Below are 13245 nucleotides of genomic sequence, written 5' to 3' on the forward strand. Positions count from 1 at the left end.
CAAGAATAATAAATAGAAAAAAAAAAAGGTGAGTCTGGAGCGGTCTGTTATGTTAAAAATTGTTTTTAGGATGAACGTACAGACACTACTTCCGTGTCATTGATGTAAAAGGAAAGAACAAACATAAGACATGTTCATTATGTCCCAGAGCAGAGTGTTTGTCAGCATCCACTGTGAGTAACCCTAATCTCATGAAACATTTCAGCAACTTTAACAAATTTCTTTTTTAAAGTTGCTGCTCAACACTGTCAGGAAAAAATTAAGATGTTCAACAAGCATTCAACAAGATTTGATGTAGAATGTTCTTCTTTCTTTCCTTTTTTTGAACCTGTATGTATGTATTATTGTCTTATGTATTACGTAATAATTGATAGAGGGTCAATGGATAATGACTGTCGGCAGAGGGGATGACAGATTCCTTTACTGCTGAATAAAAAGGCCTCCTGATAGAGGACGGGTCTTTCCAGGTACAACAGAGAACATCTATCTGAGCCTCTGACCACGAGGTGTGGAAAATAAAATCAGAGGACAGAGACAACCAAGGGGGCGTAGAGGGAGAGTTTGAGTCTGTGTTTGTGTCCATCTGGGGAGCCTCCTTGTCATCTCCCGTCCTGACCTCTACGTCTCACCAGCTCCTACTTGTCTTCTATCTACAACTTGTTTTCTGTTCGTTCCAGTTGACCTGACTCCACCCAGACATTGCCACCACATACTTCCTCTCTGCCATCTCATCTTTTCATTTGGTCTCCATCTCCCCCTCTTTTATTTCTCTGGATCACTTTGATGTTTCCCTCTTCTTCCTCACTCATGTATTTCTCTGTCTCTCTTTGAGGTCAAAACTTCAAATGGGGTGGCAGTTTGTTAACAACAGAGAGAAATTCATACAAAAAAAGTCATACTTTTGTTCTTTATTATTCTCAAACATGTTCAATCCAAACTGCTACTCTTCACGTTTTTCTTTCGTTTTTTCCTCTGTGGTTGAGTCTGTTAGTTTCTCCAAGAAACTCTGACTACAGACTCGCACATCCTCTTTCAAACCTTGAATCAAAGTTTAAATAACATGAGGATAAAGACGTGTTCATATAATGAATGAGGGGAATTTGAATGATAACTCTCTTTGATGACTGCTACTGTTTGGTCATTTCTAACTACTATAACTCTAGTGTTTCCTGTTAGTCAACATCTTCATTTTTTTCTCTCCTTACAGTTGACGGATGTCTGGATTGGTCGGTGGATCTAAAGGAGTACCACGTCCTGGCTGGTGAACCTGTTCGGGTGAAATGTGCCTTGTTCTACAGCTACATCCGAACCAACTACACCATGGCCACTAACGCTAAGCTGCGCCTCATCTGGTACAAGAACAAAGGAGATGCAGAGGTAAGACCACTGAAACTTTGTGGAGGGAGCAGAGACAAGAAGTAACCTCTTTTGATCACTTAGATTTGAATTTAAAAGAACAGTGTTGTTGTGTTTTTTCGGTTTCGTTTTTTTCTTACAGATTGAGTAACTTGGTTGCTTTGTGATAGGAAGTTGGTGATTAAGTCTAAGTTAGTAAAAGTTGTTGTGAAATCAGTAGTCAGGTTCAGCTTTTTTAATCTGAGGCGTCTTTAAAAGTAAAGTCTTTCCTTCCTTGATGTCACTTTGAGATTTTAATCCATACTTTCATCACAGCTTGTCACGACTATTGTAATGTCCTTTTATGTTGGGCTTAGTCAAAAATCCCAGTCCCTCTGATGGTAACCCCCTCACTCCCCCACTCTTTCCTAGATCAGCAGATCACGATCTTTTAAATGTCTCTCAGAGGGTGCTAAGGGGTGACCTTACCTTTTCTGTACCTTTTCCTTTGCACCTTAAGCTGGCCAACTAACTCTTCAATTTTAATTTGGTCCTTGGTGTTGGCTTTTCTTGTTTTTCTTGTTTTCATTGTTCTTGTCTGTTAATGTTTTTTCTTTACTGTCAGATATTTATGCTTTAAGATTGTGTACAGCACCTTGGCCGGTGTTGTGTTTTAAAGTGCTTTATAAATAAAGTTGAAGTTGAAATTTTGACATACCAATAAATGCCAAGGCCAGGGTTAACTCAATTTGCAAGATAACTGATAGAACTGATCATTTTCCAACATTTCTCTGTGTAAGATCAGGAACCGGGCAGCTTTTTAACTTTCTGTGGAAATGTTGTCTAATTGATCACATCTGTGCTCTTCCCTTTCACTTGTTGCTCTCAAAGCATCATCACTGGACATAGTCCAGAAACACAGAAAGCCTTCTCCCCTAGCTCATTAAACAACTGTAACGATGAGGAGACTGTCTGTATTCCAATTGCTTCGATTCAAACTTCTTATTTTGGTCTTCTGTCTTATCATGGTTAGCAGATTTTCCTGAGTTTGGGTCAAACCATTAAAGAAAAAAAAAGACCCAACAGACTTATCTAGGATGACTCAAGGATTTTTGTAAAGGTGATTTTATCTGCAGGCATCATGAACAATAAAATCTTGATGCAGTAATGGCCAGTGATAATGACCCCATCAAACCTATCTGCTGCAGCACAAAGGAAACTGTCCTGCTGGTAACTGTTACAACAAATGTGAGACTTTGTGTTCAGAATCATTTTTCGCCACAATGAAGCCATCTCTGTGAAAAATGATACTGTTTGTGTAAAAGTTCAAGTCATGGATGTGATGCCAGTGGGTCACCTTTCGTTGCGGAAAGATTTAACCAATTTTAGTGCTGATCATCTCATTTCAAATTGTGGATTACAATAAGGCATATGTCCAGAAAGGAGACTTTTTTCAAGATCACTTAGAAAGTCCTCACAGAGACCTTTATTGGCGGTGTTTTGGGGAAATGAAGACACCGTTACCAATGAGCACCACCACCTGTCATAAAAATGTAGCATTTGCCAAGCAGTGGATTCATTTTAGATGTAAATGAATTAAGAGTAGATCTTTTTGCAGGACGCAAAGCGAGGAGGTTATATGTATTCATTGTAGTTATGAAGGTCTACTGTTGGAAAGGAAGTCCAAACCCAATTACAAATATTGGGAAAAAACTTTTGGAAGAGATATAAAGATCTCTTATTACATCCTCAAACCGCCTTTAGTAAAAACAGCTCATTTTAAAATTGTTGTTGATGTGGTTGGAGGAAACAAAATGAAAAAAAAAAAAAAAAAGACCTGGTCGATAAAAAGTTGTGTAGTTTGCATTCATCACTACTCCAAATTGAAAAACTAGAAAAAGCACTTTATGAGAGTGAGTCACTTCATAACTCTTATCTGCACCGAGCTGTTTACTCACTACTTGTTTGAATGTGATGGGATCCCCTGCCTGTGCCACCTTTAAAAATTGAAAGCTTGAACAATAACATTGCCAGGCTGAAGTTTATCAGCTTTGTTTCAGGCTTTGTTTTATTTTTCTCGATGAATGTTTCAGACAGCATCTGTCAGTTCAACCACCTTTACAGATGATTTGAAAAAAATGAATTCATGTTGTATGAATGAATGCGTATATGAACACTTCTCCCTGTCTCTGAGACTCAAAACAATAAAAGAAGGAACTTCTTTTCTCCAATCAGTGGCCAAGAGACAGAAATGAGAGAAAATCTAGTTCAGGGTTTTGTCCTGAATGCTGTAAAACGTGCTCTTGCTCTTCTGAGCTGTAAGGACCATGTCAACAACAAGATTTATCTTGATTATTTTCAGATCTAATAGTATTAATACACGATATCAGTATCTAATACACAATAGTACACTTCAAACTGAATCCAAATTGCATTAACTAAACATCGTCTCTTACTGAAAATGATATAAGTGGAGTAAATAGTTAACCAATGGTCTTTGGCAAACAGAAACCAAATTGGGTTTAACTTGGCTAAGACAAGACACAGACATGAACCAGGGTCCACCAAGAAGGGTGAAAGGTGGACATTAGCTTAGCATTTTATGTGGTGGACCGTTACTCAATATTTGTATTTCTGTATGATATTCTGCTTTGTTCTTAGTAATCACAGTCTGAAAAAATATTATTCACCCTCCACACCTCTTTGCTTTTAAGAGATTTTGGCGCCTTCTGTCGTCAAAGCGCTACCTCTCACGTCTTTGCATATCTTCTATTTCCAACTTATTGCTTTGTTTGTTTCTGAATGAGAGCCCGCCCTGTTTTAACAATCAAATGGATCACATATAAATAATTGCTATGGTAAAGCAAAAAAAAAAAAGTGGGTTCCATAGTAGTGCCGTAAACTGACCTAACCCCTTGCAGCTCATAAAGGCATCAAAAATTTCAGCACGGGAGCTTAAAATCTTTTTGCCAATGGTTTTGTTTGTTTCAGTGGGCCACTTAATGGGCTCAGTGTTATATTTAATATGTTTTTACAACTGGATGAAGGCTCTTCACAGGAGCTTTAAAGTGTGAGTATTGTGCTTTATTCTGTCCCTCAGGTGCCCCTGTAGTAGCTTTACATGAATTACAACAATAAACAAAAAAGAAAAAAACAGAAGAAATCCCTGTTCTTCTCACACTGGGGATTTAGGAAACTCTTATTCCAGGCTCTGACCAAAATGTTTTGTTTTAGCTGCCGTCTCTTTAAGGCTCCTCCGTCACTCTTGTGGTGGAATTTTCATATTGCTTTATGCCTTTCCTTAGTTTATTCTCTAAATTGTCTCTACATGTTTCACAATAATACCTGTATTTGCCTTAAAGTTATCTGTACACAGAGACAGTGTTTTTCTTAGTCTGGGTTGGATCCGATTCACACGTTCCTGTCTCCTTGAACGCTGTTTCTCACATTGAGTTCCCAAGCTAAACTGAACCCCCCTTTCTGATAGACAGACAAAACAATCCCAATCTCAAGAATACTAAATACTGAGCACACGGACTGGTCTGTTAGAACTGACTTTGCATTACACTGGGCACCATGTGTACTGTCTGTCATATTCTCCTCGATCGAGCTATATAAACTATTTCAACTTAAGCCATCTGAGTCTCCTGAGTCTTCTTCATCAAGTGTCAAGATTCCTGAAATTTCTTTAACAACTCTGATTGGCCAGTCCTCTGGAGGTCTGTATGGGGCAGAGCTTTGGGCAGACCTTGGTGTTTGAGGTCCTCCTTCCAATATGTCATAAACTAGTTAGGAGATCATCATGGGATGACCTCATCATTTCAGTAAAGAAAGATCTTTTTTTTTTGGAACTGACCGATTCGATCTGTTTACGGACAGATTTAGGGGTTTCAATAACATATTAAGATGTAGAGGTTTGAAAATCTGCAGATTTAGGCGTAGCATTTTCTGCAGAAGATTATTAACATCTTTACTTCTCACTCAGCCAGTCATGTGACACAGCCGAAGCATAAATCATGTTGTGGTTTGTGGTTACTTTCTGGTTCCTTTAATTTAGAAGATCATGTGAAAGGGTTTGACCAATCAGAATAAAGAAAAGAGATAATGATTGGTAAGAAAACTGGTAATAATTGAATGCAGACTTCTTCCAATGGTTTTAACTCAGAAACAGTGAATGAATTACTGTTTGACTGTTACTCCATCACATGTTTCCTCATGGCGCTGACACTGGTTTTATATTTTGTCCTTTCAGGAGCCCATCATATTTTCAGGTCATCGCCTGAGTAAAGAAGACGACTCCATCTGGTTCAGATCTGCTGAAATGGAAGACAATGGATTCTACACCTGTGTGCTGAGGTGAACTGTGCAAAATACGACTCCACAAATTCCTGTTTTTAAGTTATTATTCGGCATCGTGACTCCATGCTCATCCCTGAAACGACTTGCCAAAAGACAGGCCTGGGGTTGTAATCAGGATTCTGAAAGAATGCTTTAAATTGTGTTTGCTTCAGTTGAATGCTTTGTTGATAGCAATTTGTGAATAACACAAAAATACAGTCCATCTCCTCGGGGGGGGGGGGGAGCTGGGCTGAAGCACACTGAGAGAGAGAAACAGAGAATTATTCTGAAGTTTTACTTCCAGCTACAGAACATTTGCTTCATCAGACTGAATAAACATAGTGAGGAGTTTAACAGCAGACACACACAATCATTTTGTCCAGACTCTGACATGCAGCAGCGCTCCTGGAGCTGCCCCAGTACTGTTGATTTTATCTCACGGGAACAACCCCGCCATCGATCTCTGACTCTGAGAGTTTTGTTCTCCACCCAGGCGGCCCTTTTACATTGTGTGGGCAAATAGCAGAACTGTTTTTAGTGTTTGAATAAGAAGAATTGGGCTTTTTATTCCAGACTGTTCTGTATTCATTTTGGAAAAAAGCCCCCTGCCCTCCGTGGTCAATACTTCAGAACAGAGATGAATGGTATTTAAAAAGCATTACTCTTTTATGCGTTTGTTTCAGAGGTATTCGTTTCAAAAGCACTTTTATTTTTGGCAGTTGGTAGAACATGAAGAGGTCATTTAAAAACATAATCATCATTACTTTATTACCTTTGCTGAAGGCTATGAAGAGTATCAAAATGCTCTGTGGTGCTGAGGTAATGGAGCTGTGTGTTGTTCTGTGTGTGAGTGTGTGTTTGGCTACATGCCAAGCAGAACGAGGAAAACACAACCTCACTGAAATGAACAGTTTAGTAAATTGAACTTCTCCTGAATGCTTACTGGCATACCGCCTGATTTATCCTGAGTCATATGTGGTATTTTGGGATATTTGTGAGTGCATTATTATCTCAATGCGTGTTTTTATGTTAGTTAGTCTGGGAGAGGGGATGTGTGGTCAGAGCCCATATTTCAGCCTGTAAGGAGGAGCTGTTTTCAAGTGTGTTATTGAGTTTTAAAGATGGATTTGTGTTTTGTTTTTAACATAAGCAATGACAATGTACATATTTAGTTTCACTAATAGAACTTATTTTAAGTTATTCAGTTTTATAAAAAGTGTTGTGACCACTTTAAGGGTTCTTGGTATTTGATGATATACATGTTTTGAGTAGGATAAGCCGTTCAGAAAATGAATGAATGAAATGTGTTGAGTAGGCAGCACACTGGTGGTGTGGTTTGCTCTGGTGCCTCACAGCAAGGTTACCAGTTTTAATCCTGGTTTGGGAAACGTGGACCTTTCTGTGTGGAGTGTGCTTGTTCTTCCTGTGCATGTGCGGGTCCTCTCCTTCCTCCCACAGCCCAAAAACATGCCCATCAGGTCAAATGGGGATTCCAAATTGCCCGTATGTGTGAGTGAGTCCCAGCCCTGAGATTGACTGGTGATCAAACCAGGGTGTACCCCACCACTTGCCTGAAGACAGCTGGAATTAGCTCCAGCCACCTGCAACCCTGAACTGGATAAGTGGTAGAAAGTAAATGATGGATGGATGGATGGATGGATGGACGGACGGACAGACGGACGGACGGACGGCCTTGACTTGGACTCCTGCTCGAAAGACTTCAGACTCGACTCTGACTTGTGTTTTGGGAACCGTAACCTATCATTATGGTTTGAGATTGAGGAAACTCTTGACGAGCTTATTGTGGTTCCTTCCTTTTTTTCATAGTAACCATGGTAACCACTTTACGTATTGGTGTCTCGTGCATTGGTGCCTTGCAGCATCACAAAGTGTCACTTATACATCAGATTACAACAACAGTGACTGGTGCCTGATCTGAAGCTGCTGCTGTACCATTTGTCATTACATTTAGTTACAAAAACTTCAAACTGACTGACTGCAAAGTCTGCAGGATCTGGATCAAAGATGCTGGATCCACCACATCAAATTTCTCACCCCGGTGGGTCAGTCACATCCACGTGTATGGAGGGTTAGCTCAGAATTAGCTATGTAATGTTCACTTAGCTTTCTACTAGCTTTGTAAGTGAATATTTGAACAGATGAGTTAAAGTTTGCTTGTCACACTTGTTTACATTGAGGTGCGTTAGCATGACAGATATGCTGACAGATAGGAGTGATGATAATACAGTAAATGTTTTGAATGCTTTTCGTAGATACAGCTGTGTAGTATTCTTAGTAGACCGGATAGCAGCAGATGACAAAACCTCATAAGATTTATTTTTAGAGACTTGAGACTTGACTGAGACTTGTGACCTAAGACTTGTGAACATCTCTGCTTCTAGTGTTTACAAATACTACCCTACTAAGCAAAAACTTCAGCTGAGATGGTTGTAATTAACTGAATGGTACCAAACAAAGTGAACTGGACACTGACGCAGACCACTGCTATGTTACTGTGTAATGACCAATCAAAATCAACTGTTCAACATCACTGTGTAATACAAATATGTTTGCAGATGTTCAGTATTTCCTTTTAAATTACACCACTTCAGTTTTTTCATTCAGGTTTCCATGATGGAAGTATTGGACAGTAATGTCTCTGATAAGATCTTTTGATGAGAGACATATGGTGAGACACCTGTGAGCTAAGTCAGGCATTCAACTCGAGATTAGCTGTACAGCATCCTGACCATCATCTGACAGAGTATCCTCCCAGTCAAATGGTCTAATTATTAAGATTCAAGATAACATCACTACCTGTTGTTAGTGTTTGGTGTAACGCGTGCAAACTGTTTACATTTGTATTATATTTGACTAAGCTGACGATATTTGACTTTGAAATTTCTGATCGAAAACACTGATGTACCAGTCAACATCCACTTTGACCCTGGGGCCACTTCACACTCCACAGTGGGGCTGCTCAATTACACTTTCAAGTGGGCCAGGTTTGACGGCTCAGACAATCAAGCGAGCTGGACATTTTAAGCACATTCAAAATCCAAACTAAGGCTTTAGTTAAAAGAAACATGAATGTAGTAAAATAGAAACACTGATTACTTCCATACACACTTGAAACACTGTCAGGTGCACTTTAACATGCATGATATTGTTACACCAACAACCCATGCTGTTATTGCATAGACGTATTTCATGCACAACAGCCAGCATGCATCATTTCACTACTTTAGAGTCTTTGAATGGACGCTGTTTCATCAACAAGATTCACAGCACAAGCTGTTCTGGCCCCCTGTTGGGCTGTGCAGGACTGCACCATGGTCTTAAGTCTCTGGACTTTGACCTCCCCTCCTGTGATTCCTCTGGAAAGATGGTCAGGACAGTCTGTGTTCCTCACAGTGATGCCTCTGAGGGTTATATTCCTTAACCACTGTAACCTTCTTGTTGCAAATGAGGCTTGTTGGTTTGGCGTTTGGCTGCAGGTTTTTATAAACTTTTTTTTTTTTTTTTTGCTTTTATGTGAACAGTGACATTTGTATTTTTATTTCAAATGTGTCTTCCTCTGTGAACCTCTGCTCTGGTTGGCACTGCACATGTGCAACTCTTGACAAAGTTATGAATGAAGTGAGATGCGGGATTAAATGAGATCTACTTACCTCTTTAGAAAAGTTTTTACCTACCTATAGCCTCCCCTTTTAATTTTAGATCTTATATTTTATCGTTCTATCTGTTGCTCTGTGGCACTTTAAGAGTCTTCAAATAAAAAGTGCTTTATAAATAAAATGTATTATTATTATTATTATTATTATTATTATTATTATTATTATTATTATTATTATTATTATTATTATTATTATTGTATTATTATTGTATTGTTATTATTATTATTATTATTATTATTATTATTATTATTATTATTATTATTATTATTATTATTATTATTATTATTAGATGCCTCACTTTCAGGTAGTAAAACTATTACATCAACTGAATTGCTCCACCCTGTCCTAGATTGCACAATGACATCCTGCTTTAATGTCAAGGTTAGAAATGACTTAATGTTGGATTTCTCAAAATTTAGAAACTTCTTTGATGGCTTTATTGCCTACAATTATAAAATGAGAGTTAAATGGATCGGAGTATTAAATCGAGTCATTTTCATCCAAAGATGAGCTTTTCTTTTCAAATCTCTACACCTCCATTGTGGACTCCACATGCTTTTGTTGAGGTTGCTGCAGAGGATGATTCTCAGCAGCAGCATCGTGCCATGAAATCACCATCTATCCTCCATACTTGATCCTGCTTGTCTTCCTCCTCTGCAGCTGGAACCTTCACCGCCTTCACTGGCTTCACTGGCTCTGTTTCTTTCCCTTTTCACTTTTTCCACATCACCTTCTCCCTCCTACTCTTTTTATTTTCTCCCACTCTTAATCAGATCTGGCCTCATCCCACATGCTGCCTCCATTTTCTACACCTCCTCCTCCATCTCCTGTTTGTTTCTCCTGGTCCATCTCCCTCCAGTTTTTTTCTCCCCTCTCCTCCGGTTTCTCCCTGATTCTCTTTGACTCTCCTCATCACCCTCTCTTTCCTCTGCTCTCTTCCCACCTCCTTTTTTTCCTGCCAGAGCTTGACACCTATCCTCCTTAATAAGCTCTTTGCCTCTCTATCTCTCCCCCTTTCTGTCTTTCCCTCCTTCTCTCGGCATGACAACCTAATTAGAGCTTGGTGTCTGTCATTGTCTCAGGGTCTCTTATTAGTGCAAACACACACTGACACACACACACTGACACACACACAGATGCAATGATATTGCACCTTTAAATGTATTTAGGTCCTCCATCAGATAAATACTGTTGCAACCGTTGTAACGAACTTCCCATCTGCATTTTTAACATCATCATACTGTAAGTAAGCTGAGATAAGATCAGCTTTTGTTCAGGTTTATTCTCATTTTACCATCGTATGCTTCATTTTGGTCAGCATGTGGAATAGTCAGGCTGAAGCAGGAACAAAAAATGCGAAGCAATATGAAGCTTCACACATCTCCATCTGACATTTGGTTTTGGATTTCATGCAGGAAATCATTCCCTTCCACGTTTCGCAAAGTAGAGTCAGTCTTTTTACCTTAGTTCCACTCATCAGTGGTGTAAAACAGCAGGAAAACAACTCCCACAGAGTGAAATAAACAGTAGGATGTTGGTGGAGACTGTGCTTCATCGTGGCTCTGTAATTGCTGCAGTTTACAGCAGACCCGACACATGCTTCTATGATGAACTGAACTTTTTCATGTGTTCCTCTCCAGCCACGTTGCTCTGTGTTTATTCTTCTACTTCTACATACATTTCATACCAGTAAAAAGCACATCCTACATGCACCCTTTTTTATAATGACCCAGTGAAAAAAGCTACAGGAAATAACTCCAGGATGATGTTTTGATCTGCAGGGTTTCGGTCTGCATTTCTCCCTTAGTGTTAGTGTTTATAGTGCACTTAAAGAGTCACACAGGAGGAGACGCACAGTGAAAATAAAGCGGTTTCGGTGAACTGCGAGTCTTCTGTCTGAAACATATTTGATCATTTTTAGCAGGAAAAAAACAACCGGCTATAATTCCTGATGTAAACATCGTAGCTTGTTAATGATGCTACAGTTGATACTCTTAAGATTAACCATATTATCAGTGTGTTCTGGATAATCTCTGGTGAGCAGGCAGTTCAGGGGTATAGAACACAGACAGGGTAATGTCCACCTGTTTATTACCATGCCACTGGTTAAAGATACAAACAAGCTGGTAAAAAATAGATGAAAAGATTGTTTTCCTGATTTAGAATGGTGGACTCTTGGCCTCCTGTTAAGGTCCAGCTAACATTAAACTGTCATAATTCAGCTTTCTCTCTTCCCTGAGCTCTGTAGTTGACACCACTTTGAAACACAAACAACATGGCTCAACTTTGAACCCTGCTGCCATCACCATCACCATTTATGGTTTGGGTTCTTTTTAGTGAACAGTAAGCTAATGTTGCTCTCTCCTTCTCCACTGCCATTGCTAATTGTTTTAGTGTTCTTTTTAAAGACAAAAAGGTATTTTTTACCTTGACATGTTTTGACGTACACGCTGCCATCTTCTTCAGAAGCTGTCATCCAGACATGATGTATGATTTTTTGCATGTTGCACATAATGGACTGGGACAAATCAACAATAATCGGTCAGAAAGCAACAAATACAAAAGATGGTTAAAAGAATCAATAGAGATCAGAAAACGGGGAATCCACGGGCAGTCCATTATGTGCAACATGCAAAAATTCATACATCGGGGAGACGGGGAGAACTTTCAGCACAAGAAGAAAAGAACACCAGAAAGAGTGCGAAAACAAACAGCAACACGTCTCACCCGGGCAGACAAGGAAAAGGCAAATCAGGAAAACTTAAAATCCGCAATATCAGACCACTGCAAACGTGAAAACCACATAATGGACTGGGACAAATCAACAATAATCGGGTCAGAAAGCAACAAATACAAAAGATGGTTAAAAGAATCAATAGAGATCAGAAAACGGGGAAAGGACACCATCAACAGGGATGAAGGAGCCTTCCAGCTCTCGCACACCTGGGACACACTCCTCCAGAGGCCGTCAGGCAACGGGGGCGTAGCTGGCGGGACAGACCACGTGATCAATCTGTCCCGCCAGCTACAACCGGAAACAGCTGACAAAAAGACACCACACAGCTGTCTGGATGACAGCTTCTGAAGAAGACGGCAGCGTGTACGTCAAAACATGTCAAGGTAAAAAATACCATTTTGTCTTTAAAAAGACCACTAAAACAATTAAGATTTCAAAGAAGACAAGATGAATCTAATCAGTAACTGCCATTGCTAGTATTGCTGGATAGGATCGAGGATTAGCATACTCATGTTGTTAAGCCTGCCCAGTTAGCATGCCAACTGAAATGGTTTTAGCCACATTGTTTACCAATATAATGAGAACTGAAATGGTTTCAGCTCACCTTACAGTCTAAAGTGCAAACAAGCAAATGCTAAACTTTCTGAATGCTTTTCCATGGATTGATTTGACATGATGTATGGTCAGTTTGCCTGTGGTGTTGCTCATGTCCTCGAAGGTTAAAAATCAACCCGAACATCTCGCTTGACAGTTCACAGAAACTGTGCTGTCCTAAAAAGATCCTCTGCCTTTGCTCAAACAGCTTTTTCATCCAAAACTATAAAACAATGGAATCAGCTCCCAGACAGTCTGAAATGTTCTGTAGATTTAAACATTTTTTCTAGAAATCTAAAGAAATATATTCTTGATAACCAACTGTGTCAGCATCAGTCCGGTTGATATTGTATATAGGATTTGAAACTGATGTATATTAATTTTAAATGAGCCAATGTATTGTGTTTTGAAATAGTTTTTAACATAAACAGTTATGTAATTGCATTGTGATTGTTGTGAACCTGCCCGGGGACTGCAGATGGAAATTAGCATTTGCTAAATCTGGTACAAAGCATCTTTTCTATTGAAAGATTCATGTATTTGTACATGGTCCCTGTCAAATAA

The 13245-nt window shown here is 39.3% G+C and overlaps 1 protein-coding gene across 6 annotated transcripts in view; it reads left to right on the plus strand.

Moving 5' to 3' along the window:
* The window catches only part of il1rapl2 (interleukin 1 receptor accessory protein-like 2), a 528542-nt gene that overhangs the window by 355303 nt on the left and 159994 nt on the right, over positions 1 to 13245 (plus strand). For all 6 annotated transcript variants that reach the window (XM_074674421.1, XM_074674420.1, XM_074674424.1 and 3 more), the window contains 2 exons: positions 1208 to 1377; positions 5588 to 5691. In XM_074674421.1, coding sequence (XP_074530522.1) covers positions 1208 to 1377; positions 5588 to 5691 — 274 coding nt within the window. The remainder of the gene's footprint in view (positions 1 to 1207; positions 1378 to 5587; positions 5692 to 13245) is intronic.

This window comes from Halichoeres trimaculatus, unplaced genomic scaffold (assembly GCF_033239565.1).
Source record: "Halichoeres trimaculatus isolate MK-OKI-2021-1 unplaced genomic scaffold, fHalTri1.1 fHalTri1_scaffold_7, whole genome shotgun sequence".
Lineage (NCBI taxonomy): Eukaryota > Metazoa > Chordata > Actinopteri > Labriformes > Labridae > Halichoeres > Halichoeres trimaculatus.